The following is a 26054-nucleotide window of genomic DNA, read 5'->3' on the forward strand; positions in this document are numbered from 1 at the left end:
CTGATATCTGGTTTCACCTGAAGTTAACTATTCTCAAACCTTGAGTTAACCAATGCATTTTTCTTATGGAAATGTTTGTCTTAAGCTATGTTAATATACTATGCATTTATCCCAGACTCTGTCTTCAAGTCGGTTCCGCCTAATGGCTCAGAACCTACTTGAAAAACCATTATGTTATACTCAGGTATTGTTCCCCTAATCTATGTAAATGAAACTATTTGTATGATAATCTGCCCTTCTGCAAGATTCAAGTCAATTGTTTTATAGCCCGGGATGAATCATCTGGTGCCAAGATTATCCCAAAATACATCCTATGGATGAGGGGCCTGGTGCCATTCTGAGTTTTAAGACATTCCTTTCTCTCATTAACAGACTGCTACTGACTATATAACATCCAGATGAAGACTAGCAGGGGGGTACTCTTTCTGCCTCCTTTTGATGCCTATGTCAGAAGCTTTCTCTATCTCCTTTATACTTTAATAAAACTTTATTACACAAAAGCTCTGAGCTATCAAGCCCCGTCTCTGGTCCCAGATTGAATTCTTCTCTTCTGGAGGCCAAGAATCCCAGCATCTTTTTGTGGGTCAAAAACAACCTTCCAGCAATATTCAATATGTGGGGGTAGGTTATTACTAATTAATAACAAGGAATGATTACCATGGTGCTGGAACTCTCCTATAAGCTTATTATTGCATTTAATACAACTAACTTTGATTTTTTTAAATTGTCAAATGTTTCAAAGTTTTTCATTGCAGCACTGCATTGTTTTAATAACAGAGAGGTTATGACAACCCAAAACTCTATTACAGGAAACTTAAAAAAAAAACCAAACCTCTTGCATTCATAAGTGGAGTACTATGCAGCTATAAAAATAAAGCAGGAAGATCTCTGTCCACAGATATGGAGTGATTGCCATCATATCAGTTCAGTTCAGTGGCTCAGTCATGTCCAACTCTTTGCAACCCCGTGAACCGCAGCATGCCAGGCCTCCCTGTCCATCACCAACTCCCGGAGTCCACCCAAACCCAATCCATCAAGTCAGTGATGCCATCCAATCATCTCATCCTCTATCGCCCCCTTCTCCTCCTGCCCGCAGTCTTTCCCAGAATCAGGGTCTTTTCAAGTGACTCAGCTCTTTGCATCAGGTGGCCAAAATATTGGAGTTTCAGCTTCAACATCAGTCCTTCCAATGAACATCCAGGGCTGATCTCCTTTAGGATGGACTGGTTGAATCTCCTTGCAGTCCAAGGGACTCTCAAGAGTCTTCTCCAACACCACAGTTCAAAAACATCATTCTTTGGTGCTCAGCCTTCTTTATAGTCCAACTCTCACATCCGTACATGACCACTGGAAAAACCATAACCTTGACTAGATGGACCTTTGTTGGCAAAGTAATGTCTCTGCTTTTTAACATGCTATCTAGGTTGGTTATAACTTTCCTTCCAAGGAGTAAGCATCTTTTGATTTCATGACTGCAGTCACCATCTGCAGTGATTTCAGAACCCAAAAACATAAAGTCTGACACTGTTTCCACTGTTTCCCCATCGACTTCCCATGAAGTGATGGGACCAGATGCCATGATCTTAGTTTTCTGAATGTTGAGCTTTAAGCCAACTTTTCACTCTCCTCTTTCACTTTCATCAAGAGGCTCTTGAGTTCTTCTTCACTTTCTGCAATAAGGGTGGTGTCATCTGCATATCTGAGGTTATTAATATTTCTCCCGGCAATCTTGATTCCAGCTTGTGCTTCATCCAGTCTAGCATTTCTCATGATGTACTCTGCATGTAAGTTAAATAAGCAGGGTGACAATATACAGCCTTGATGTACTCCTTTTCCTATTTGGAACCAGTCTGTTGTTCCATGTCCAGTTCTAACTGTTGCTTCCTGACCTGCATACAGATTTCTCAGGAAGCAGGTCAGGTGGTCTGGTATTCCCATCTCTTTTAGAATTTTTCACGCAAAGATGGGCTCAATAAAGGACAGAAATGGTATGGACCTAACAGAAGCAGAAGATATTAAGAAGAGGTGGCTTCTTAATACACAGGAGAGCTATACAAAAAAGATCTTCATGACCCAGATAACCCTGATGGTGTGATTACTCACCTAGAGCTAGACATCCTGGAATGTGAAGTCAAGTGGACCTTAGGAAGCATCACTATGAACAAAGTTAGTAGAGGTGATGGAACTCCACTTGAGTTACTTTAAATCCTAAAAGATGATGCTGTGAAAGTGCTGTACTCAATATGCCAGCAAATTTGGAAAACTCAGCAGTGGACACAGGACTGGAAAAGGTCAATTTTCATTCCAATCCCAAAGAAAGGCTATGCCAAAGAATGCTCAAACTACTACACAGTTGCACTCATCTCACACGCTAGTCAAGTAACTCTCAAAATTCTCCAAGCCAGGCTTCTACAATATGTGAACTGTGAACTTCCAGATGTTCAAGCTGGATCTAGAAAAGGCAGAGGAACCAGAGATCAAATTGCCAACATCTGCTGGATCATCGAAAAAGCAAGAGAGTTCCAGAAAAACATCTATTTCTGCTTAATTGACGATGCCAGAGCCTTTGACTGTGTGGATCACATCAAACTATGGAAAAAAGTAAAACTACCTCTAGTCAGACTACATAATCTAATATATAAATATATGAAATACATAAACACTAAATAATCTATGAAAAACTATTATAACTAATAAATGAACTCAGCAAATACTCAGAATTCAAGATCAATACACAAACATTTGTATTTCTAAATACTAGCAATGAATAATAAAAATATTGAGAAAACAATTCCATTTAGAATAGAGGTAAAAACAAATACTCTGTAAGTTTAATCAAGAAGGTGCATGACATATGAAAGGGATAGTACTTCAGGACCAGGTGTGAGAGGTCCTAGGAATGCAAGATAGGTTAAACACAATAAATCAATCAGTATAATTCACCCCTTTAACAGAATACAGAAATAAAATTATACTGCTATCTCACCAGATGCAGAAAAAAATCTGACTAAATTTAATTATTCTGTATGACAAAAATTCTCAGCAAACTACAAACAGAAAGAGAATGTCCTCATTCTAATGAAGAGTATGTATAAAAACTCTAAAGTTAAAACCAGACTGAATGGCGAAATTTTAAGTATTATCCCCCACAGGTGAGATAGAAGAAAAGGATTTCTATTATCATCATTTATATTCAACAATGTATTGGAAGAATAAAAATAATTAAAGATATAAAAATTGAAAAACAAGCAAAATTTTCTTTATTTGCAAAAGACATGATGTGCATATTTGAAATCCAAAAGAATCTTCCAAAATAAGCTGTTAGAAAGGCAAATTTAACAAAACAGCTGGATATAAGGTCAATATTAAAAATCCATTGCATTTTGATAAACCAACAACTAAAAATGAAAGTAAAAAATATTTACAATATCAAAATAGATCAAATACACAGGAGAAAAATCTAATGAAATTTCAGGCTTCATTTCTACTCTAAAAAACCCCAGCAGGATTTTCAGTGGAAACTGATGAAATTTCTATGAAAACACAGAGGACCAACCTCACCCACTGAGGAAGAAACCAGAAGCAAGAAGAACTATGATCCTATAGCCTGGCAAAAGGATACCTCAAACACAGTAAGTTAGGCAAAATGAAGACAAAGAACTATTGTGCAGACCAAGAAAGAAGGCAAAAAGTACATAAGATCAATAGGCAAACTGCCTGAAAAAGGATTCTGAGTAACGATAGTAAAGATCATTGAAAGCTCAAAAATAGAATGAAGAAAATGCAAGAATCACTTAACACATTTCACAAGGACCTAGAAAAAATAAAGAATAAACAACAGTGACTAAAAACACAATTACTGAAATTAAAGATACTAGAAAAGGAATAAATAGCAAAATAACGGGCAGAAGAATGGATAAGTAAGCTGGAAGATAAAATAGTGGAAATAACTGAAGAGCATACTGAAGAAAAGGAATGAAAAATATAGAAAATAGTCTCAGAAACCTCTGAGGCAATATTAAATGCATCGACATTTGAACTATAGGAGTCCTAGAAGAAGAGAAAGAGAAAGGGTCTGAGAAAAGTTCTGAAGAGATTATAGTTGAAAACTTAACTATAGTTGAAAACTTAACTAACACAGGAAAGAAAGGAAACAGTCAATTAAGTACAAAACTACAGAGAGTCCCACACAGGATAAACCCAAGGATAAACACACTGACACACATATTATTCAAACTAACAAACACTAAACACAGAGGAAAAAAATATTAAAAGCAGTGAGAGAAGCAAGAAGTAACATACAAGGGAATCCCTTGTATAAGGATAACAGCAGATCTTTCAGTGGAAACTCTGCAGGCAAGAAGGGACCTGTAGGATATATATAAACTAATGAAAGGGGAAAACCTACAACCAAAATTACTCTACCCAGCAAGGATATCATTCAAAATCAATGGAGAAATCAAAAGCATTACAGTCAAGCAAAAGTTAAGAGAATTCAGCACCACCAAACCTTTGGGATTCCCACATATGGCTCAGTGGTAAAGAATCTGCCTGCCAATGAAGATGCAAGAGACAAGGGTTCAGTCCCTTATCCCCAGATGCCCTGGAGGAAGAAATAGCAACCCACTCCAGTACTTTGCCTGGAAAATGCCATGGACAAAGAAGCCTAGTGGGCTAGAATCTACGGGGTCTCAAAAAGTTGGATATGACTGAGCACGCACACATGCAAACCAGCTTTACACCAAATGCTAAAGGGACTTCTCCAGGTATGAAGGACAAGAGAAGTAAAAGTTTACAAAAACAAACCCAAAACAATTAAGAAAATGCCAATAGGAACATATATATCAATAATTACTTTATTTATTTATTTACAGACCAACTGAATGGGTAAAAAAACAAGACCTGTATACCTGCTGTATACAAAAATCCCTCTTCAGATCTAAATACATATTCAGAGGGAAAGTGAGGGGATGGAAAAAGATATTCTATGCAAATGGAAGTCAAAAGAAAGCCAGATTAGCCAATCTCACATGAGATTAAATAGACTATAAAATAAAGACTATCACAAAAGAAAAGGAAGGACACTATGTAATGATGAAGGGACCAATCCAAGAAGACATAACAATTGTAAGCATTTATGCACTCCTCATAGGAGCACCTCAATACATAAGGCAAACACTAATGGACATAAAAGGGGAAACTGACAGTATCAAATTAATGGGGACTTTAACACCCCACTCACACCAATGGACAGATCATCCAGACATAAAATAAGGAAACACAAGCTTAAATGACACATTATATCAGATGGGTCTAATTGATACCCACAGGAAATTCCAGCCAAAGAAGCAGAATACATTTTTTTCCTCAAGTGTACATGGAACATTCTTCAGGATAGATCACATACTGGGTCACAAATCAAGCCTTGGTTATTAATAAACTTATGAAGATTGAAATCGTATCAAGCATCATTTCTGAACACTACACTATGAGATTATGCTTCCTTAGTGGCTCAGACAGTAAAGAATCTACCTGCAATGTGGGAAACCTGGGTTTGATCCCTGGGTTGGGAAGATCCCTTGGAGGAGGAAATGGCAACCCACTCCAGTATTCTTGCCTGGAGAATCCCATGGACAAAGGAACCTGCTGGGCCACAGTCCATAGGGTTGAAGAAGTTGGACATGACTGAGTGATTAAGCACAGCACAGGAAAAAAAAAAAAACTGTAAAACACACACACACATGGAGATTAAACAATATGCTTCTTAATAACCAAAGGGCACTGGAAGAATCAAAGAGGAAATAAAAACATGCCTCGGAAAAATGATAACAAAACACAGTGACTCAAAGCATGTGGGATGGTACAAAAGCAGTTCTAAGAGGGAGATTTATAGCAATACAATCCTACCTCAAGAAGTGAGAAAAATATCACACAAACACCTTACCTTATACCTAAAGTAACTAGAAAAGGAGGAATAAAAACCCTAAAGTTAGTAGAAGAAAAGAAATCATAAAGATCAGAGCAGAAATAAGTGAAAAAGAAATGAAGAAAACAACAACAAATATCAATACAACTAAGAGCTGGTTTTTTGAAAAGGGAAACAAAATAAAGACTCAAGAAAATTAAAGAAGACTCAAATCAATAAAATTTGAAATGAAAAAGGAGAAGTTACAACAGACAACACAGAAATACAAAGGATCATTGACTACTACAAGCAATTATATGCCAATAAAATGGACAATCTGGAAAAAATTGACACATTCTTAACAAAAGTATAATCTTCCAAGACAGAACCAGGAAGAAATAGAAATTATGAGCAAATGAATCACAAGCATTGAAATTGAAACTGATCAAAAACTGTTTAACAAACAAAAGCCCGGGCCAGGTGTCTTCACAGATGAATTCTATCAAATATTTAGAGATGAGCTAACACCTATCCTGTTCACACTGTTTCAAAAAATTGCAGGGGGAGGAAAACTCCATAACTCATTCTATGTAAACTCCCAAACTCATCACCCTCATACCAAAATCAGACAAAGATATCACAAAAAAGAAAATTACAGGCCAATATCACTGACTAACACAAATGCATAAATCGTCAACAAAGTACTAGCAAACAGAATCCAGTATCACATTAAAAGGATTATACACCGTGATCAAGTGGGGTTTATCACAGGGATGCAAGAATTCTTCAATATATGCATATCAATCAATATAATACCTCATATTGACAAACTGAAAAATAAAAACCATATGATAATCTCTATAGATGCAGAGAAAGCTTTTGACAAAATACAACACCCATTTATGATTAAAAACTCTCCAGATAATGGGCATAGAAGAAACCCACCTCAACATAATAAAGGCTATATATGAGAAACCCATAGTAAACACTATTCTCAATGGTGAAAAGCTGAAAACATTTCCTCTAAGATCATGAATAAGACAAGGGTGCCCACTCTTGCTATTATCACTTAACATATTTTTGGAAGTCCAAGCCATGGCAGTCAGAGAACAAAAATAAATAAAAGGAATCCAGATTGGAAAAGAAGAAGCAAAACTCACACTGCTTGCAGCTGGCATGAGATACATAGAAAACCCTAAAGATAGCACCAGAAAATTACCAAAGCTAATTAATGAAGTTAGTAATATCACAGTATACAAAATTAAGGCACAAAAATCCCTTGCATTTTTATACACCACCAATGAACAATCAGAGAGAGAGAAATTAAGGAAACAATCCTATTTACCATTGCAACAAAAAGAATAAAATTGTTGTTCAGTTGCTAAGTCGCGTCCAACTCTTTGCAACCCTATGGACTGCAGCGTGCCAGGCTCCTCTGTCCTTCCCTGCTCAAACTCATGTCCACTGAGTCAATGATGCCATCCAACCATCTCATTCCCTGTCACCCCCTTCTCCTCCTGCCTTCAATCTTTCCTAGCATCAGGTCTTTTCCAGTGAGTTGGCTCTTTGCATCAGGTGCCAAAGTATTGGAGCTTCAGCTTCAGCATCAGTCATTCCAATGAATATTTAGGGTTGATTTACGATTGACTGGTTTGATCTCCTTGCTGTCCAAGGGACTCTCAAGAGTCTTCTCCAGTACCGCAATTCAAAAACGTCAATTCTTCCGCGCTCTGCCTTCTTCGTGGTTCAACTCTCATATTTGTACATGACTGCTGGAAAAACCATAGCTTTGATTATACAAACTTTCATCAGCAAATTGATGTCTCTGGTTTTTAAAATGCTGTCTAGTTTGGCATAGTTTTCCTTCCAAGGAGCAAGTGTCTTTTAGTTTCATGGCTGTAGTCACCATCCACAGTGACTTTAAGAGCACAAGAAAGTAAAAGTCTCTCACTGTTTCCATTGTTTCCCCATCTATTTGCCATGAAGTGATGGGATCAGATGCCATGATCTTAGTTTTCTGCATGTTGAGTTTTAAGCCAGCTTTTCCACTCTCCTCTTTCACCTTCATCAAGAGTCTCTTTAGTTCCTCTTTGCTTTCTGCAATTAGGGTACTATCATCTGCATATCTGAGGTTGTTGATATTTCTCCCGGCAATCTTGATTCCAGCTTGTGATTCATTTGGCCTGGCATTTTGCATGATGTACTCTGCAGAGAAGGTAAACAGCAGGATAACAATATATAGCCTTGACATACTCCTTTCCCAATTTTGAACCAGTCTGTTGTTCTATGTCCAGTTCTAACTGTTGCTTATTCACCTGCATACAGGTTTCTCAGGAGGCAGGTAAGGTGTTCTGGTATTCCTATCTCTTAAAGAATTTTTCCACAGTTTGTTGTGATCCAATAAAATTGTTGGATCTTTAGCATAGTCAATGAAGCAGATGTTTTTCTGGAATTCTCTTGACTTTTCTGTGATCCAATGGATGTTGACAATTTGATATCTGGTTCCTCTGCCTTTTCTAAATCCAGCTTGTACATCTGAAGTTCTTGGTTCATGTACTGTTGAAGCCTGGCTTGAAGGATTTTGAGCATTACCTTGCTAGCATGTGAAATGAGCACAACTGTATGACAGTTTGAACATTCTTTGGCATTGCCCTTCTTTGGGATTGGAATGAAAACTGACCTTTTCCAGTCCTGTGGCCACTGCTGTGTTTTCCAAATCTGCTGTCTTATTGAGTGCAGCACTTTAAAAGCATCATATTTTAGGATTTTTAAATAGTGCAGCTGGAATTTTATCACCTCCATTAGCTTTGTTCATAGTAATACCTAGGAATAAACCTACCTAAGGTGGCAAAAGACCTGTATGCAGAAAACTATAAGACACTGATGAAAGAAATCAAAGATGACACAAACAGATGGAGAGATATATCATGTTCTTGGAAGACTCAATAGTGTCAAAATGACTATCCTATCCAAAGCAATCTATAGATTCAATGCAATCCCTATCAAATTACCAATGGCATTTTTCACAGAACTAGAACAAAATATTTTACAATTTGTATGGAAAGACAAAAGACCCTGAATAGCCAAAGCAGTCATGAGAAAGAAAAATGGAGGTGGAGGAATCAAGCTTTCTGACTTCAGACTACTACAGTAATCAAGACAGTATGGTACTGGCACAAAAACAGAAATATAAATCAGCAGAACTATATAGAAAGCTCAGAGATAAACCCATGCATCTATGGGCACCTATCTTTGACAATGGAGGAGAGGATATACAATGAGGAGAAAACAGCCTCTTGAATAAGTGATGCTGGGAAAATTGGACAGCTATGTGTAAAAGATTGAAATTAGAACACTTCCTAACAGCACACACAAATATAAACTCAAAATGGAATAAAGACCTAAATGTATGTCCAGAAAGTATAAAACTCTTTTAGGCAAACATAGGCAGAACACTCTTAGACATAAATTGCGACAAAATCTTCTTGGATCCACCTCCTAGAGTAATGGAAATAAAAACTAAAATAAACAAATTTCTCCTGACTTTGATGACTTTTGATTCCATGAGGAATGCCTGGTTTAAGCTTCTTATCAACACAAATCTTTACACAAGTAATATGTGTCTGACTGCCACAGATATCAGAAAGTTCAGAAGAAATCTGCAGCCACACTTTAGCAAATCTGTAAAGTCAGAGGACCTTTATCTATCCACATGACAACTCTACTGAGCTACTCATCTGCTTTTCTATTATCTTCCTTGAATAATTCTGATCCATTTCTATATCTACCCATGCCATGTTAACGAACCACCTAAAACCCATTATTAAAAAGGTGTTAATGAGCAACTCACCTGAGACATGTTCATTCTACTGGGAGAAGGCAGAGAACTGTGGAAGATACACTTAGGGTAAAGAAAAAAGGAACAGAGTCAGAAAAGGTCTGGTGAGCTTCTGTATTCACTTGCCAAATTTCATCACACTAGTTGGGGAAAATGTCTCTCTATGGAAAATGTTCTGTTGATCTTTGAGAAGGGGCAGGAAACATGCTAGAGATAGCGCTCCCTGAATATGTACATCTCTGATATGATCACAGGGATTTAACCCTGCTGTTTTTCACTGGGTGACTGTAAATTATTTTCCTATTGATTGAAAAAAATATATGTCCCCTCAACTAATTAACAAAAAAATTGAGCAGATTAGTATTAATATGTTAGTATTATCACTTACACCTTGAATTAGAAAATCAGCAGAAAACTCTGAACAAAAATATAATAAAATCTTTTTGTTTTAATTAGTTGTAATTTCTCAAAGACTTTTGATAAGACTTTTAGTGACTTACCTGTAACAGAATGTATAGTACTGTGCCTTGAACAGCACTGTGCTTTTGCTCCTAGCTCTGTCCTGGGTGACCATGGGGCATATATCTCAAGCTCAGTATTTTATTTTAAAGTGTTAAGAATCAGAAGTATAAATCATTTCCTGTATTATCATCTTGTGATTTTGTATGTTCAGGATAAAGGAAGCCTCAGTCTATCTCTAGATGCCACATGTCACGAACATGGTGTGAGAGTGGTTCAGAATCTGGAAAGGGTGAGGGAAGAATGAAGAAAGTAGGGGGTTATTTAAGGACTAAAGGCAATTTCTTTGACTTTGGCTGTGGCTTTACCTATGTGGTCTACCAGTCCCCGATCCCTTTCCACCCCCATTCATCACCTTCTGCGAGCTGACATGGATCACAGTCTGTGATGGCTTCTGGATGTGGTGGCATCACTAAGTCTGGCTCTCTCTAGGCAAGGTGATTAAGACCTACTACTTGTGGAGCAATTCACACCCTGTTTCTTTCTGGGTTTTTCTGCATCTGTTCTTAAGCTCTAAGGAGGGTGGTCTCTCTGAGGCGGGCTGTTCTTCCAGGTGGGACTTTGTGCCACAAAAGAGCTGCCTTCCAGAGGTACTGAGACTTAGGCCTAGGAAACAAATTCATTTTAGTTGAAACTTTCATAGAGAGCAGTGTTTTTGAGCTTCAGCACTAATGATGTTGTAGGTTGGATAACTGTTTGTCATGGGGCGGGGGCAGGAGGGCGCTGTCCTGTGCATTGTAGGATGCCAAGCAGCATTTCTGCCCACCAGGTGCCAATAGCACTTTTCCTCCCAGTTGTGACAACCTGAAGTGTCTCTTGACATTTCAAAGGTCCTCTGGGGAGCAAACCCTGGTTGGGACCACTAGTGCAGGGCCTTAAACTTGATTCTCTTGGAATTCTTTAGAACTGTTCTACCCATTATGTAGCCACTAGCACATCCCACTATCCCGCACTCTAAGTGTGGCTACTGCCACATGCTGAGGTAACATTTTTGATTACTGAGATAGACACAATAGGTTCTTAGAATTAATTTCATGTTTCTTTTTAGTTTTTAACGTGGCTACTAGACATGTGGCACACCTCTATTGGAGGAGACTGCATTGGAATATCAGATTGCTTTCTGAAGACAGAGACAGCCTGGACAGTGCAGAAGTTGCTAGGAACCTTAGTCTTGACCCAGAGGCTCTGGAGACAGTCAGAAATCACAGAATAAACACTCCTGTCACAGACGGAGATTAAATTCACACTGACTTTACAGTCACAATCCTGGGGATTTGAGGGCAAGTCATCCTGTTAGTGAAGTGATAGCTGCAACGCTGGGTGGACAAGGTATTAGCAATAGCCTGAATGTAGGAGTAAAGCACACCTTTCTTACATCCTAGCTTCCTCACTTTTGTGACCTTGGGTCTGTTATTCCACTGCTGTGAGCCCATTTTCTCTTTTTTTTAAATGATGACTTATATCCATAAATAGGGTGGTTGTGAGGATTAAATACTAAATGAAAAGAATAGTGTCTCCTAAGTACGAAGTGAACCAACTTTCTATGTCAGCTTATTAACTATTGCTTATTAGTTCTTTTTACCTAGCACTTGGCCGAATGCTTTACTGGTGAAAACTTCTCTCTCTCACAACGCCACGAAACAGTTAATAATAACCTTATTATTAGATGAGAAACCTGACTCATGCCCAAGTAACAGTGAAGTAATTTACTTAATCTTTTTGGCTCCAAAGCTTGGGATCTCAATGCAGACCCAACGGTCGCGCACTTCGTGGCTGGTCCACGGTCAGTATTGTAAAGGCGCGCTCCCTTCCAGCTGCTGGCAAGGGGCTTCCCCAGGTCCGGCTGCATCAGCTCCCATACCCCTGCCTCACCGAGCATTTCTGACCAGCACTCAGCCTTCCACCGCGAGCCCGGGGCCCGCCCCATCTGCCTTTCCCAGGTTTACCCCCTGGACGGACGTGGAAACACGCGGTGGGACTCCCTCCTTTGGGGCAGGAGAGGTTCCAGAGACGTGCTGCTCCTTGACCATGGGCACGCACCCACCCTTCCAGGCCGGAGGCACAGACCTAAAACGCCCTCACCTCAGGGGTGAACCCTCCGCGCCCGCGTCTCTGGAAAGAGCGGAAGTAGGAAAGAAGGACAGACTGCACCCGCGCAGAGAAAAGCCCCGACATCCCTTCCCAGGATGCTGTGCGATAACCCGTGAAGTTCACGACTACGTTTCCCATAAACACCGCAACCGCTCGCAAATTTTGGGGGGTGGGTGTGGGTGTGTGTATGGAGGGGGTGGGGGTTAGGGAGCAATGAGATGTTAGTAAGTCTGTACTGATGAATGGCGCTCAGATTCTACCCAAACCCCGGAGGTTATGGATTAAACTCTGACACTGTAGCAAATCCAGTGTGTGGTCCTCGATCAATGATTTCTCTTTGGAGAAATCAAGCTATTTGAAAAACAATTGTGGAAATTTGTATATGGACAGGATATTGGAAACATTAAGGGAAGTTACCATTACTTTTGTTAATTGTTATATAATATTGAGATTATATAGGTAAAGTTACTTTTTAAAAAGAAATGTATATTAAAGTACTTATCAATGTATTATGTATTTGTAGGGCAAAATGGTTGTCTGAGGAGGCCTTACAAATAGCTGTGAAAAGAAGAGAAGCCAAAGGCAAAGGAGAAAAGGAAAGATATTCCCAATTGAATGCAGAGTTCCAAAGAATAGCAAGGAGAGATAAGAAAGTCTTCCTCAGTGATCAATGCAAAAAATAGAGGAAAACAACAGAATGGGAAAGACTTGACATCTCTTCAAGAAAATTAGAGATATCAGGGGAAAATTTCAGGCAAAGATGGGTTCGATAAAGGACAGAAATGGTATGGACCTAACAGAAGCAGAAGATATTAAGAAGAGGTGGCAAGAATACACAGAAGACTGTACAAAAAAGATCTTCATGATCCAGATAATCACAATGGTGTGATCACTCACCTAGAGCCAGACATCCTGGAATGTGAAGTCAAGCGGGCCTTAGAAAGCATCACTATGAACAAAGCTAGTGGATGTGATGGAATTTCAGTTGAGCTATTTCAAATCCTGAAAGATGATGCTGTGAAAGTGCTGCACTCAATATGCCAGCAAATTTTGAAAACTCAGCAGTGGCCACAGGACTGGAAAAGGTCAGTTTTCATTCCAATCCGTAAGAAAGGCAATCCAAAAGAATGCTCAAACTACTGCATAATTGCACTCATCTCACACGCTAGTCAAGTAATGCTCAAAATTCTCCAAGCCAGGCTTCAGCAATACGAGAACCATGAACTTCCAGATGTTCAACCTGGTTTTAGAAAAAAGGCAGAGGAATCAGAGATCAAATGGCCAATATCTGCTGGATCATCGAAAAAGTAAGAGAGTTCCAGAAAAACATCTATTTCTGCTTTATTGACTACTTTATTGACTATGCCAAAGACTTTGACTGTGTGGATCACAATAAACTGGAAAATTCTGAAAGAGATGGGAATACCAGACCACCTGACCTGCCTCTTGAGAAACCTGTATGCAGGTCAGGAAGCAACAGTTAGAACTAGACATGGAACAACAGATTGGTTCCAAATAGGGAAAGGAGGACGTCAAGCCTGTATATTGTCACCCTGCTTATCTACCTTATATGCAGAGTTCATCATGAGAAATGTTGGGCTGGAGGAAGCACAGCTGGAATCAAGATTGCTGGGAGAAATATCAATAACCTCAGATATGCAGATGACACCACCCTTATGGCAGAGAGTGAAGAGGAACTAAAAAGTCTCTTGATGAAAGTGAAGAGGAGAGTGAAAAAGTTGGCTTAAAGCTTAACATTCAGAATACTAGGATCATGGCATCTGGTCCCATCACTTCATGGGAAATAGATGGCGAGACAGTGGAAACAGTGGCTGATTTTATTTTTCTGGGCTCCAAAATCACTGCAGATGGTGACTGCAGCCATGAGATTAAAAGACACTTACTCCTTGGAAGGAAAGTTATGACCAACCTAGACAGCATATTAAAAAGCAGAGATGTTACTTTGCCAATAAAGCTCTGTCTGGTCAAGGCTATGGTTTTTCCAGTGATCATGTATGGATGTGAGAGTCAGACTGTGAAGAAAGCTGAGCATCAAAAAATTGATGCTTTTGAATTGTGGTGTTGGAGAAGACTCTTGAGAGTCCCTTGAACTGCAAGGAGATCCAACTAGTCCATCCTAAAGGAGATCAGTCCTGGGTGTTCATTGGAAGGACTGATGCTGAAGCTGAAACTCCAGTACTTTGGCCACCTCCTGTGAAGAGTTAACTTATTGGAAAAGACCCTGATGCTGGGAGGGATTGGAGGCAGGAGGAGAAGGGGACGACAGAGGATGAGATGGCTGGATGGCATCACCGACTCGATGGGCATGAGTTTGAGCAAACTCCGGTAGTTGGTGATGGACAGGGAGGCCTGGTGTGCTGTGATTCATGGGGTTGCAAAGAGTCGGACACGACTGAGCGACTGAACTGACTGACTGAATCAAAAATAACTAGAAAAGGCAAATACAGTAAAATGTTGAGAATTTCTACCTCTAGAAAAAAAGCAGTGGAACACACTATTCTGAGGGGTTTGGGGCAAAAGGCAGCATACAAACAGGACATGGTTGGATATGAGATGAGAGATTTTGGTATAAGGCGGGTCCTATTTTCTAAATTAATCTGGCTAAAGGTAAGTTGGAGGATTGTGATTGGTGTGTGTTAAATTTCATGACAGTTGTACCTGTCCCATAACTGCAAGCTAACTTAGTCTTTGACTTGCAACGTGAGCCCCCATTTTGTGGGTCCTGATAAACAATTTATCACATATAAAGAGCTTTTGTAAATAAAACTCTAAAATGTAACAAATACTAGAAAATGGAGCCAATGATTAACATAAAAGAATAGTATCTATAATCGTTAGAGTTTATTTCTGAAGAAAAAAGAAGAAAAAGAAAGCAATACCTGAAAGTACACATAACTCAAATAAGGAAATGATTATCATGCAAATTATGCATCTCCTACGGGTGAACTAGCTTAAAATTTGTGTACACTTCTGAAATTAGAACTAGAGACTTCTGCTTATCTTGTATATAAACACACATCTTTCTTGGTTGATATTTTGTAACACTGATCATTTTATATGACAATGATGAAAAGTAGTTGTTTTGATTAGTGAGAAAGAAGGATTGACATTATCAGTAAGTGCAATTTTGTGAATCAAGATATACAACTTTAATCTGTTGACACTTCAGAAACTTTAATAAATACTATTTCCTAGATGAAAATAATTAAAATTCCAATCAGAATTCTAAAGAATTTTTATGTTTTTCTCTTTTTTGACATTTATACTTTTTGTTTATTAAGTCTAAGAGAAAAGTTCTGACTTTCATCACAATAAAAATCTTTAGTAATGATTAGAAAAAAAACTGAAAATGCATAGCCGTGTGTCTATATTAACATGTATGCTGCTGCTAAAACATTTAAAAACTGATAATTGTGCAATAAAAGTTCAAATCCAGGAAGAAAAGAAAGTGAGAATGTTTTTTTTGTTTCAGAGCTGGCTTCAGTAGTGGAAAAGAACCTTCAGTAACCTTGTTAGAACAGTGAGGTAGGTGTGGGAACAAATTAAGGCCATACCCATGGCATTTATATTACAAGAAATAACTTTCACAGGGATTCAAGTTGTAAGCACTTAAAAGACAATTCTGAAGTTCTAAAATTTAAATTTCTTAAATTCTTAAGGAATATACAAATGTTTGTAAAATATAAGGCCTTTCAGCTTCTTTCCCTGGAAACCCTTGCCCTTCACTGCTATCTCATGCCTGGGACCCTGCCCCAGGCTTGGGAACACAGCCTAGGTGTCCTGTGAGAGGTACGGATATGCACAGCGCTCCACCTCTCCCAAGTCCGGTGCTATCACAGTAGATGTGGCACCACTAGAGTTAATAATAAATATTTGCAGAGAGATACATTGATGCTGTAAAAAATTATTTCTCCTTAAAGTATCAATCACCAATTTAGTGTTCATCCATGGATCTTGACTGCATTAGTTATCACTCTGGTGTTCTAATGGTGAATTCAATTTTTGTCTTCCTTTGACAAAGTATAAAGGAGCCTCTGACATTAGGGAACTGGCCTGACATTTACAGTCTGGCTGTCAATTAAAGCTCTTCTTGTCTCAGAGCAACACAGTGCTGTTTTCCTGTTGGACATAAACAATCTCACTGAACACCAAGTGGACAAGGTCATTTTATGACTACGATGATGTAAGACAAGCAAGACCACTTTATCCTTTGGCACTGTATTCATTTCCTCAGTCGTATCTGACTCTTTGTGACCCCATGGACTTTAGCCTGCCAGGCTCCTCTGTCCATGGTGTTTTCCAGGCAAGAATGCTGGAGCGGGTTGCCATTTCCAATGCCAGGGGATTTCCCTGACTCAGGGATCAAACCCATATCTCTTGCGCATCCTGCATTGCAGATGGATTCTTTATCACTGTGCCAGCTGGGAAACCCATAATCTTGATAAGTAGGGACAAAACCAACATGGTTCTGCTTTGTTCTGCTATTCTCAAAATTAGAAAAGTCCCTTCTCGGTTTATATGAGTGACTGCTGCCTTATTTTTCAATGACACCCAGCCCAGACTAAATTCAGTTGCCTTCATACCTCTGCAAAAATGAACCTCTGCAAAGCTCAAATCTGTTAGTTCCTTCCTAATGAGTTCAGTTCAGTCATTCAGTTGTGTCCGACTCTGTGCGACCCCATAGATAGCAGCCCACCAGGCTCTTCTGTCCCTGGGATTCTCCAGGCAAGAATACTGGAGTGGGTTGCCATTTCCTTCTCCAATGCATGAAAGTGAAAAGTGAAAGGGAAGTTGCTCAGTCGTGTTGACTCTTGGCGACCCCACGGCTTAGCCTCTTTAGTAGTTTTCCAATCTTTTCGTATTATTTAGCTATAAACTCCCCCTTAGCAGTGCTTTCACTGTATCCCCAAAAGACCCTACCGGGCTCTTCCATCCATGGGATTTCACAGGCAAGAGTAGTGGAGTGGGTTGCCATTGCCTTCCCCAGATGTTGTTCAGAGCTAAGTATTGTACGTGTCAACAGCCACTGTGCACTCTTTCATGCACAGAAGCTACTCTTTGCTCTTAAAGATTACATAGAAAAGGCAGATGTATAGGAAACATTGCTTGACAGCCTGAAGTGTACAGCAAGCAGACCAGCAAAAACACCTGCCATGATCCCCAGGATCCTGAAAACCCCTGGCACCACTGGCAAGACAGTGCCACCACCCCCGCCTCAGCATCGTATTGTTACCTACCCTGGATTGTTCTCTGTCAAATCAGGCAGAATTAGAAATCCCAGAGGCTTCTGATCCTCAATAGCCATTACAGATTTTGATCTGGGAAGTTGCTCAAACCTTATAGCCTGGCTTGTATTTCCAGTGTGGTACTAGCAGGGCTTTATATGAGGCCCCTGAAGTCTACCTGGTTTGCCTGTTTGGAGACATCAACCTCTGTGCTATCTGTGCCAGAAAGGTCACTTTCATGTCCAGGACCTGCCAGCTACAAAGGGGCTTCCATGAGACAAACACTTGGCTTGTAGACTCAGGATAAGATATTGCTCAGCCTCCTACAGAGATTAGACATTGCATTTTGCTTTTTCCAAGGATAAGTCACCAAAACAGATGTTGTAAATTGAAAAATAAAGGCCCCAAACCCTCACTTCCATTTAAAATCTGTGGATATAAAGCATTAGTTCAGGGAATAAAGTTCCACAATTGATGGCAACTTAGTGGCTTCTGTTGCATGCTTAAGTATGACTGCATCTTTTCAGTATAATTTTCTATACTTATTTTCCTGTATCTTGTGACTACAGTTTGTTTCTGCGCTGTTCCAATAATTTTGACATGAAAATGTTATACTATCAAGTAAAAAACCCCTTTGTCTCATCACTCCATTTGATTTCATCTCACCTACTGCTGAAGCATTTACAGGTACAGTCATGCGTTCACCACTGATGACTGTAAGTTTCCCTTAGGAATATGGAGGGGCCTCTGAGAATGGAGTTAAATATTTTCTTCCTATTAAATTTTTTTTTAATTGGAGTATGTTGCTTTACAATGTTGTTAATTTCTAATGTACAGCTAAGTGAATCAGCTTTGTATATCAACCCAAGTGACATACATTCCCTCCCTTGGGAACCTCCCTCCCGCCTCCCCATCCCATCCCTCTAGGTCATCACAGAGCACCGAGCAGAGTTTCCTGGAAATAGATGGGGAAACAGTGGAAACAGTGGCTGACTTTATTTTTTGGGGCTCTAAAATCACTGCAGATGGTGATTGCAGCAAAGATGCTTACTCCTTGGAAGGAAAGTTATGACCAACCTAGATAGCATATTAAAAAGCAGAGACATTACTTTGCCAACAAAGGTCCATCTAGTCAAGGCTATGGTTTTTTCAGAGGTCATGTATGGGTATGAGAGTTGGACTGTGAAGAAAGTTGAGCACCAAAGAATTGATGCTTTTGAACTGTGGTGTTGGAGAAGACTCTTGAGAGTTCCTTGGACTGCAAGGAGATCCAACCAGTCCATCCTAAAGGAGATCAGTCCTGGGTGTTCATTGGAAGGAGTGAAGTTGAAGCTGAAACTCCAATACTTTGGCCATCTGATGCTAAGAGTTGACTCATTGGAAAAGAACCTGATGCTGGGAGGGACCAGGGGCAGGAAGAGAAGGGGATGACAGAGGATGAGATGGCTGGATGGCATCACCGACTCGATAGACATGAGTTTGAGTAAACTCCAGGAGTTGGTGATGGATAGGAAGGCCTGGTGTGCTGTGATTCATGGGATTGCCAAGAGTCGGACACGACTGAGCGACTGAACTGAACTGAACAGCAGGTTCCCACTAGCTAACTGTTTTACACATGGTAGTGAATGAATATATGTCACTCTAGTCTCCAAATTTGCCTCATCAAGCTCAATCTTATCTCAAGGTCCTTCTCAAAATTCTCCACTGATGTTGAAGATGAGTTCTCAAACTTTGGCCCAAGTCATGCCCCTCAAAGCTCTGTAACCTGGCAGGCAGCTATCTACTACTTGAAATGGTGTCTTTTTAAGGTCTGACATAAGCTCTGCTAAAGAATGCAAAATTTCATGCCTTTTGCCCATGATTAGGGCCAAATTACCTGCTGATCTCTAAATCTTCTTTCATCAGAGAGGTCACCATGAAGTGATTCCTGTACACAAGAGAACTCAACATGCAGTTCCTGTGTTAAAAGGCATTAACGGAATCACCTTCAGTATAGCAGGGAAACAGGACTCAAGGCAGTAGTGACCATTAGAGGATGTGTGTGTGTGTGTTATTGGTACTGTCTTAAAGTGTGACTTCTGTCTAGAATATTTATACATCTGCTGTGTAACTCCTACCCTGGATGCAAGAACTTGTAACAGAGAACCCAAGTGACAATATTCCAGTGTAGCTCAGGCTTCTATCAGAGAGAAGCTCTGGGGGGAAGGGGATAGTCACAGGTGGTGATTTTCCTGCTTTTGTGGAAAAGCAATTTCCTGGGAATTGGACACTTAGAAAACATTCTTGGCTGAGGTACATAGGCCAGTGCACAGATCTGAAGCTTCCAAATTTCAGGAATTGTATCATCAGATAAAATTGGTTTTTCTGGGGGTAATAATCACTGCATTCAAGAGTATGAGGAACTCCCACCCATATCAAGGCTGAATCTCCTTTAGGCCTAATGTATTTTTTATTATTATCAGCTATAACCTTGGTTTAAGCTCTGTTTTTAATAATAGTAGTAAAATAGATAATGGTTTGTTGTTGTTCAGTTGCTAAGTCAAGTCTGATTCTTTGCTATCCCATGGACTGCAGCACACCAGACTTCCCTGTCCTTCACTGTCCCTCAAAGTTCGCTCAAACTCAAGTCCACTGAGTTGATGATGCCATCCAACCATCTCATCCTCTGTCGCCCTCTTCTCCTGCCCTCAATCTTTCCCAGCATCAGGGTCTTTTCCAGTGAGTCAGCTCTTTATATTAGGAGGCCAAAGTATTGGAGCTTCAGCATCAGTTCAGAACTTGAATATTCAAGGTTGATTTCCTTTCAGAGTGACTGGTTTGATCTCTTTGCTGTCCAAGGAACTCTCAAGAGTCTACTCCAGCACCACAATTCAAAAGATAATAGTTAGTTATTACTTATTGCTCATTTACTCTGTGCCAGGCATTGTTTAAAATGACTGACACAGATTAACTCAGAAAAGGCCCTCAAGAAGCATTGTAGGTAATTACCATCATCATGCACCCCTCACAAATGAGGAAACTGAGGGATATAAAGGAGAATTGTCTTGCCCAAGGTCACACAGCCACATGGGACGTAGAAGGGAATAAATACACAAGTAGTAAAGCCAGTGAGCTATGTGATGAATTCAGAATCTGAGTCCCATAATACGCTGGAGATTCAAAATTCACTTTTATAATCTTTAAAATTAAATATGTTGATGTGTGATTTATATAAATATGTGGCTCGGATGGTAAACAATCTCTCTGCACTGCAGGAGACCTCGGTTTGACCTCTGGGTCAGGAAGGTGCCCTGCAGGAGAGTATGGCAACCCCCTCCAGTACTCTTCCCTGGAGAATTCCATGGACAGAGGAGTCTGGCAGGCTACCGTCCAAAATCAGCTAACAACTCTCAGTTACATTTCAGATCATTAGAGAGCCAGAAAAAGCACTGTTCCTATTCTTAAATAAGGAGATAGCTGGGAAGAGTTTCAATTAACAACTTTTTTTGGACTACATCAGATATCTGAGATTATGGGGCAAAAAACCAGTCCACAGTCTGGAGAGCTAGGTAGCTGCAGGGAGAAGCAAGAACTCAAGCAGTTGTTTAACTGAGACAGAGAATGCCAGCCACCATATAAAATGACTGTAAAAGAAGCTAAATAACATGCAAGATCAGAAGGTTAGTTCAGAAGAGAGAGAAATTATAGCAAAATTTAAATGCTGGAAATAAAAAACACAACAAATGAAGAATGCCTCTTAAAGGATGGATTATCAATATACTTGATACAACTGAGGAAGGATTCAGTGACACTGAAGAGAGGCAGAATACAAACACATTTATATAAATTTGTATGTGTGTAGGCTTCAACACAATATTTGTATTAGTGACCCTGAGATAATACAAAAGTACACAGAAAACAGGGTTTGCCTTTGTTGAAAACAGACAGCTTAGTAAAACTAGCAACAAGAGAAAAGAAATGTGGTATAGGATTCCAAATTTTCAGATACTTCCTGTGAAAGGTTTATTTGTTATTAATATACATGTAGATGATGTATTAATATACATAGCTGATCAGAATAGTTACTAAATAAGGGGTACATAATTCTATTACAATGCTGTAGAGTTCTAGGATACATACAAAACAAACATTGAAATGGCATGCACATACAAACTGATGTAGACAACAGAAAACTCAGAAGATATTCACATATATTCAACACTGTGTAGCTTATACCATTTATTTCTTATTTTTAAAAATCTTCTTATTCTAGTAAAGGTTCATGAACCAATACTGTTATAGTTCATTAAATGTCTCAATATTATACAAAGAACAATAGTTTTGATTAACATAAAGGCTATTATTAACTTTCTCAAACTGATAAATTTTTTCCTCATAACAAACTCTGAGTGATATTAAACTTTGATGACTCATTAAAAGCTTTGACACATTCACAGCTCAATTATCAGATATTCAATGAGATTTCATTTTTTGGGTAATGGATTACCTATATGTGCAGTAATATTAGATATCTTCCCCTGATACTCACCTGATTGACGAGGAAGAGTTAAGGACAAAAGCTACGGTCTTTCAGGATTTGCCAGGTGTTTTTCCTGTGTGATATTTCTGATACACTACACTGAGTTCACATGTCCACAGAAATCATATTCATAGTTTGATGAGTATATGTCAGTATTAAGTATACTCGAACCTGCAGAAGCTCAGCAAAGAACAAGTCTATTTCCTCATAGCAAAAAGTCTGTGTACATGCAGGAGGAAATTCCATTCAATATTTATTCTTTGGCCCTGTTTCTTTCTATTTTGTACTCTTTCATCTTCTGTGCATAAGCCCCTTGGTTTTTCTAGGGGTAATAATCACTGCATTCTGACAAGGGACAGGAGAAAACATTAAGAATTTGAGAGATGTATTTAGTAAGACCTGTCATTGACCCCTACATTTCACTATTCAGAGGTTAAAAATATGATTTCAAGTTGGATGACAGTAGTTGAGAAATTTAAGCTAGGTGTGGCATTAGAAAAAGAGGAAATGGTTATTGGTGAACAATGAATATGTCATTATGTCATATATCATGTGACATATGTCATCATATATCATATAGTTATTACTCTTGTGTTAGTCAAATTGAGGTTTGACATAGTAGGATTCCCCACATCCATTACCTTGTTTTCTTGTCTGCTTTAAATATACTGTAAGGTCTCTACCCTTTATGTTATTTTCTGCTTATTGAAAAAACTGGTGTTTGACTAACATTTACTATCACACACTTACTCCATTCTCAATATTCTCACTGTTAGATTTCTCTGATGATGAATGAATTTTGATTTGCTGGGACAAAGTTTTGACATATTCATTACATTCCCAGAGTTCTTCTGCAGTGTGAGTTTTCTAAGGATTGAATGCCTAGAGTATTTCTTGTATTATTTTCGTTTCTTTACTGGATTGCATTCTCTGATCTACAATGAGGACTACACTCAAGATGAAACTGCCCATATAAAATATATTCCAAGAAATTTGCTCATGTTAAGTTCTCTGATGTTGAGTGAAGCTTGTATCTTGCATAAGAACTTCCAAGTTTTTATTATATTCATAGGAGTTCTCTCATATGTGTTTTATTTTGTATTATGAGACTTTATTTTCAGCTCAGAGTTTTTCCATCTTAATTATATTTATATTTTTATTTCCCTGTATGGGCTTTCTGATGTTCTCTAAGGCTTGATTTTTGACTGAAAGTTTTTCCACACTGATCACATTTGTAGGGTTTCTCTCCAGTGTGAGTTCTCTGATGTACATTGAGGTTTGATTTCTGGCTGAAAGCTTCACCACAGTGATTACAATTATACGGTTTCTCTCCTGTATGAATTCTCTGATGTTTTCTTAGGATTGACCTCTCACTGAAAGATTTGGCACATTCGTTACATTCATAGGGTTTCTCCCCAGTGTGAGTTCTCTGATGTCCTCTAAGATTTGATTTCTGCCTGAAAGTTTTTCCACACTCATCACATTTATAGGGTCTTTCCCCAGTGTGAGTTCTGTGATGTACTCTGAGGTTTGACTTCTGGCTAAATGCTTCCCCACAATGATTACATGTATAGGGTTTTTCCCCTGTGTGAATTCTATGATGTCCTCTGAGTTGTGATTTCTGACCAAATGCTTTCCCACATTGATTACATTTATAGGGCTTCTCCCCTGTATGAGTTTTATGATGTTTCTTTAGGCCTGACTTCAGTTTGAAAGCCTTCCCACATTCATCACATTTATATGGTCTTTCACCTGTGTGAGTTCTCCAATGATTTCTCAGCCCTGACATATGGCTGAAAGATTTTCCACATTCATTACATTCAAAGGGTCTCTCCCCTGTGTGAATTCTTTGATGTACTATGAGGATTGATTTATAGTTGAAAGACTTCCCACATTCATTACATTCAAAAGGTTTCTCTCCTGTGTGAGTTCTCTGATGTATTCTTAGTCCTGACTTTGCACTGAAAGCTTTCTCACATCCATCGCATTTATAGGGTTTCTCTCCTGTGTGAGTTCTCTCATGTTTTCTTAGACGTGACTTCTCACTGAAAGCTTTCCCACATTGAGGACATTCAAAGGGTTTCTCCTTCACGTGACTTTTCTGAGGCTGAATCAGGCATGAAGTTTTAGTGCAGGATTTTCCACATTCATTACACTCATAGGGTTTCAACATTATTTGCGTTTTCTTATGCACATTGCAAGTTGACTGGTAACCCAATGTTTCTGTACATGTGCCATAGTCAGAGGATTGGTCTATTGTGTGAATTCTCTGATGCACTGGGAGGGTTGAATTATGGCTGAAATTCTTTCCATATTTAAAGGATTTCACCCCTATATAAAATTTTTCTTGTTTTTTAATGTGTAATTTTTGGCTGAAAGATTTCCCTTCTATGTCAGTTTTTTGAGTGATCCTACTAAAGTTATTTCCATTTTTAGTACATTCATATTTATTAAACTCATAGTGACTCTTCTCCTCTGGATGACTGTTCTGAGAAACTATCAAGGTTGATTTCTCATGTTGGTTTTCCCCAAATTTATTGAATTTATAAGGTTTCATTTTTGGGTGGGTACTCTTAGACATAACAAGGGCAGTCTTTTCAAGAAAATGTTTTCTACATTCATTATATTCAAAAGCTTGCTGCAAAGTCTGAATTGTCTGATGCTGGATAACTTTGTCTTTATGTCCAAAGGTTTTCACATTTTTACTATAAACCAAAGAATTCTCTCCAGTATTAGTTCTGCCATCCTTAATGCTGAAGAGCCAATTCTCACAAACATTAGGCACATAAGTCTTCTTTCTTGAATACTGACAGTGTGGCGCCAGTGAACTAAGAAGCAAGTAAGTAGACCCTGTAGTGTCAAATTTACAGGGGATTGTTTCAGCAGGAAAAATGTTTATGTCCAGAGTACATGGTTTTCCTGATATTTCTTGCTCCACAGTCAATGATTTGTTGATGAATAAAACTTGCCTCAAACGTTTGCCTTGGTTTTCTAGGCTCTCCTCTAAGAGTTCACCAGGTTGGGATTCTTCTAAAAATGAGAAAATTAAAAATATTTTATGATATTTAACACACTTATGAAATGAGATTTATATACCTATGCCCCATTATGCGTTTGACTCCTTGGTGTCTGGCTCAGTTTCCCCAAAATAATGTAATGTTTATAGTCTCTCTTCTTTTGTTGTTAAAAACTTTTTCTACTGGAAAAAGAGAAAGCAATCTAGAAATGATATTACACATATCTTTGGTAATTTAAAGCATAATTTTCAAAACGGGGAAAAGAAGAGGTTATAAAGGAAAGCAACAATTAAGAAAGGAGGATATATTTAAGAGAGCTGAATCCTGGGAACAGAGAAACAAAGACTGGAATGAACTCAGCAAGAATTGTGCTCTAAGTAGACAACAAAAAGTATCAATGGAGAATTGCTTTTAGTGGCTTTACTGAGATAAAGTTTGCATTAGGGAAGCACACCAGTGACTACATTCACAAACACAGAGCACAATGGTAAGAAAACCACTAGTCTGTATGTTTCCAACTGGAGCCCCATCCTGGTCTGGGAACTAAGATTCTGCAAGCTACATGGTATGGCAAACAAACAAGAATCGTGACACCAACTTTCTTACGTTGAAAGAGAGAATCAGAAACATAAATGTATAGGTGGAAGTGAGAAAACTGATGAGAGAGTAATTTTTCTGCCTCTGTTGGAGTTACCCCTCTTTCCTGGTTCTAGTGCCTTGGTATTATGTCAGGGTTGTTCAGTAGTGAATCCCTCTTAATCATCAAATCTTTACTTTCCTTTTTTTCAATTTGTTCACTTATATCCCCCAAACCAGTCTTGCTCCTGTCCAATCCTTAATTTCCATCTATTTTCCCACATAACTAGTTTTTATTCACTGCAAGATCCTAAGGATTGTGTTTCAAGTTGGTCCTAGAAAC

At 38.9% G+C, this 26054-nt stretch overlaps 1 protein-coding gene across 4 annotated transcripts in view; it reads right to left on the reverse strand.

The window, feature by feature from the left end:
• Positions 1–21480: 21480 nt before the first annotated feature.
• Positions 21481–26054, reverse strand: part of ZNF782 (zinc finger protein 782) — a 67736-nt gene continuing 63162 nt past the window's right edge. For 3 of the 4 annotated variants that reach the window (XM_065947564.1, XM_065947565.1, XM_065947566.1), the window contains one exon: positions 21482–25148. In XM_065947564.1, the coding sequence (XP_065803636.1) occupies positions 23275–25148 (1874 nt within the window). In that variant the 3' untranslated portion in view covers positions 21482–23274. Of the gene's footprint in view, positions 25149–26054 lie in introns of all 4 variants that reach the window. The other variant, XM_065947563.1, reaches the window with a different exon arrangement.

Source organism: Muntiacus reevesi, chromosome 10, assembly GCF_963930625.1.
Source record: "Muntiacus reevesi chromosome 10, mMunRee1.1, whole genome shotgun sequence".
NCBI lineage: Eukaryota > Metazoa > Chordata > Mammalia > Artiodactyla > Cervidae > Muntiacus > Muntiacus reevesi.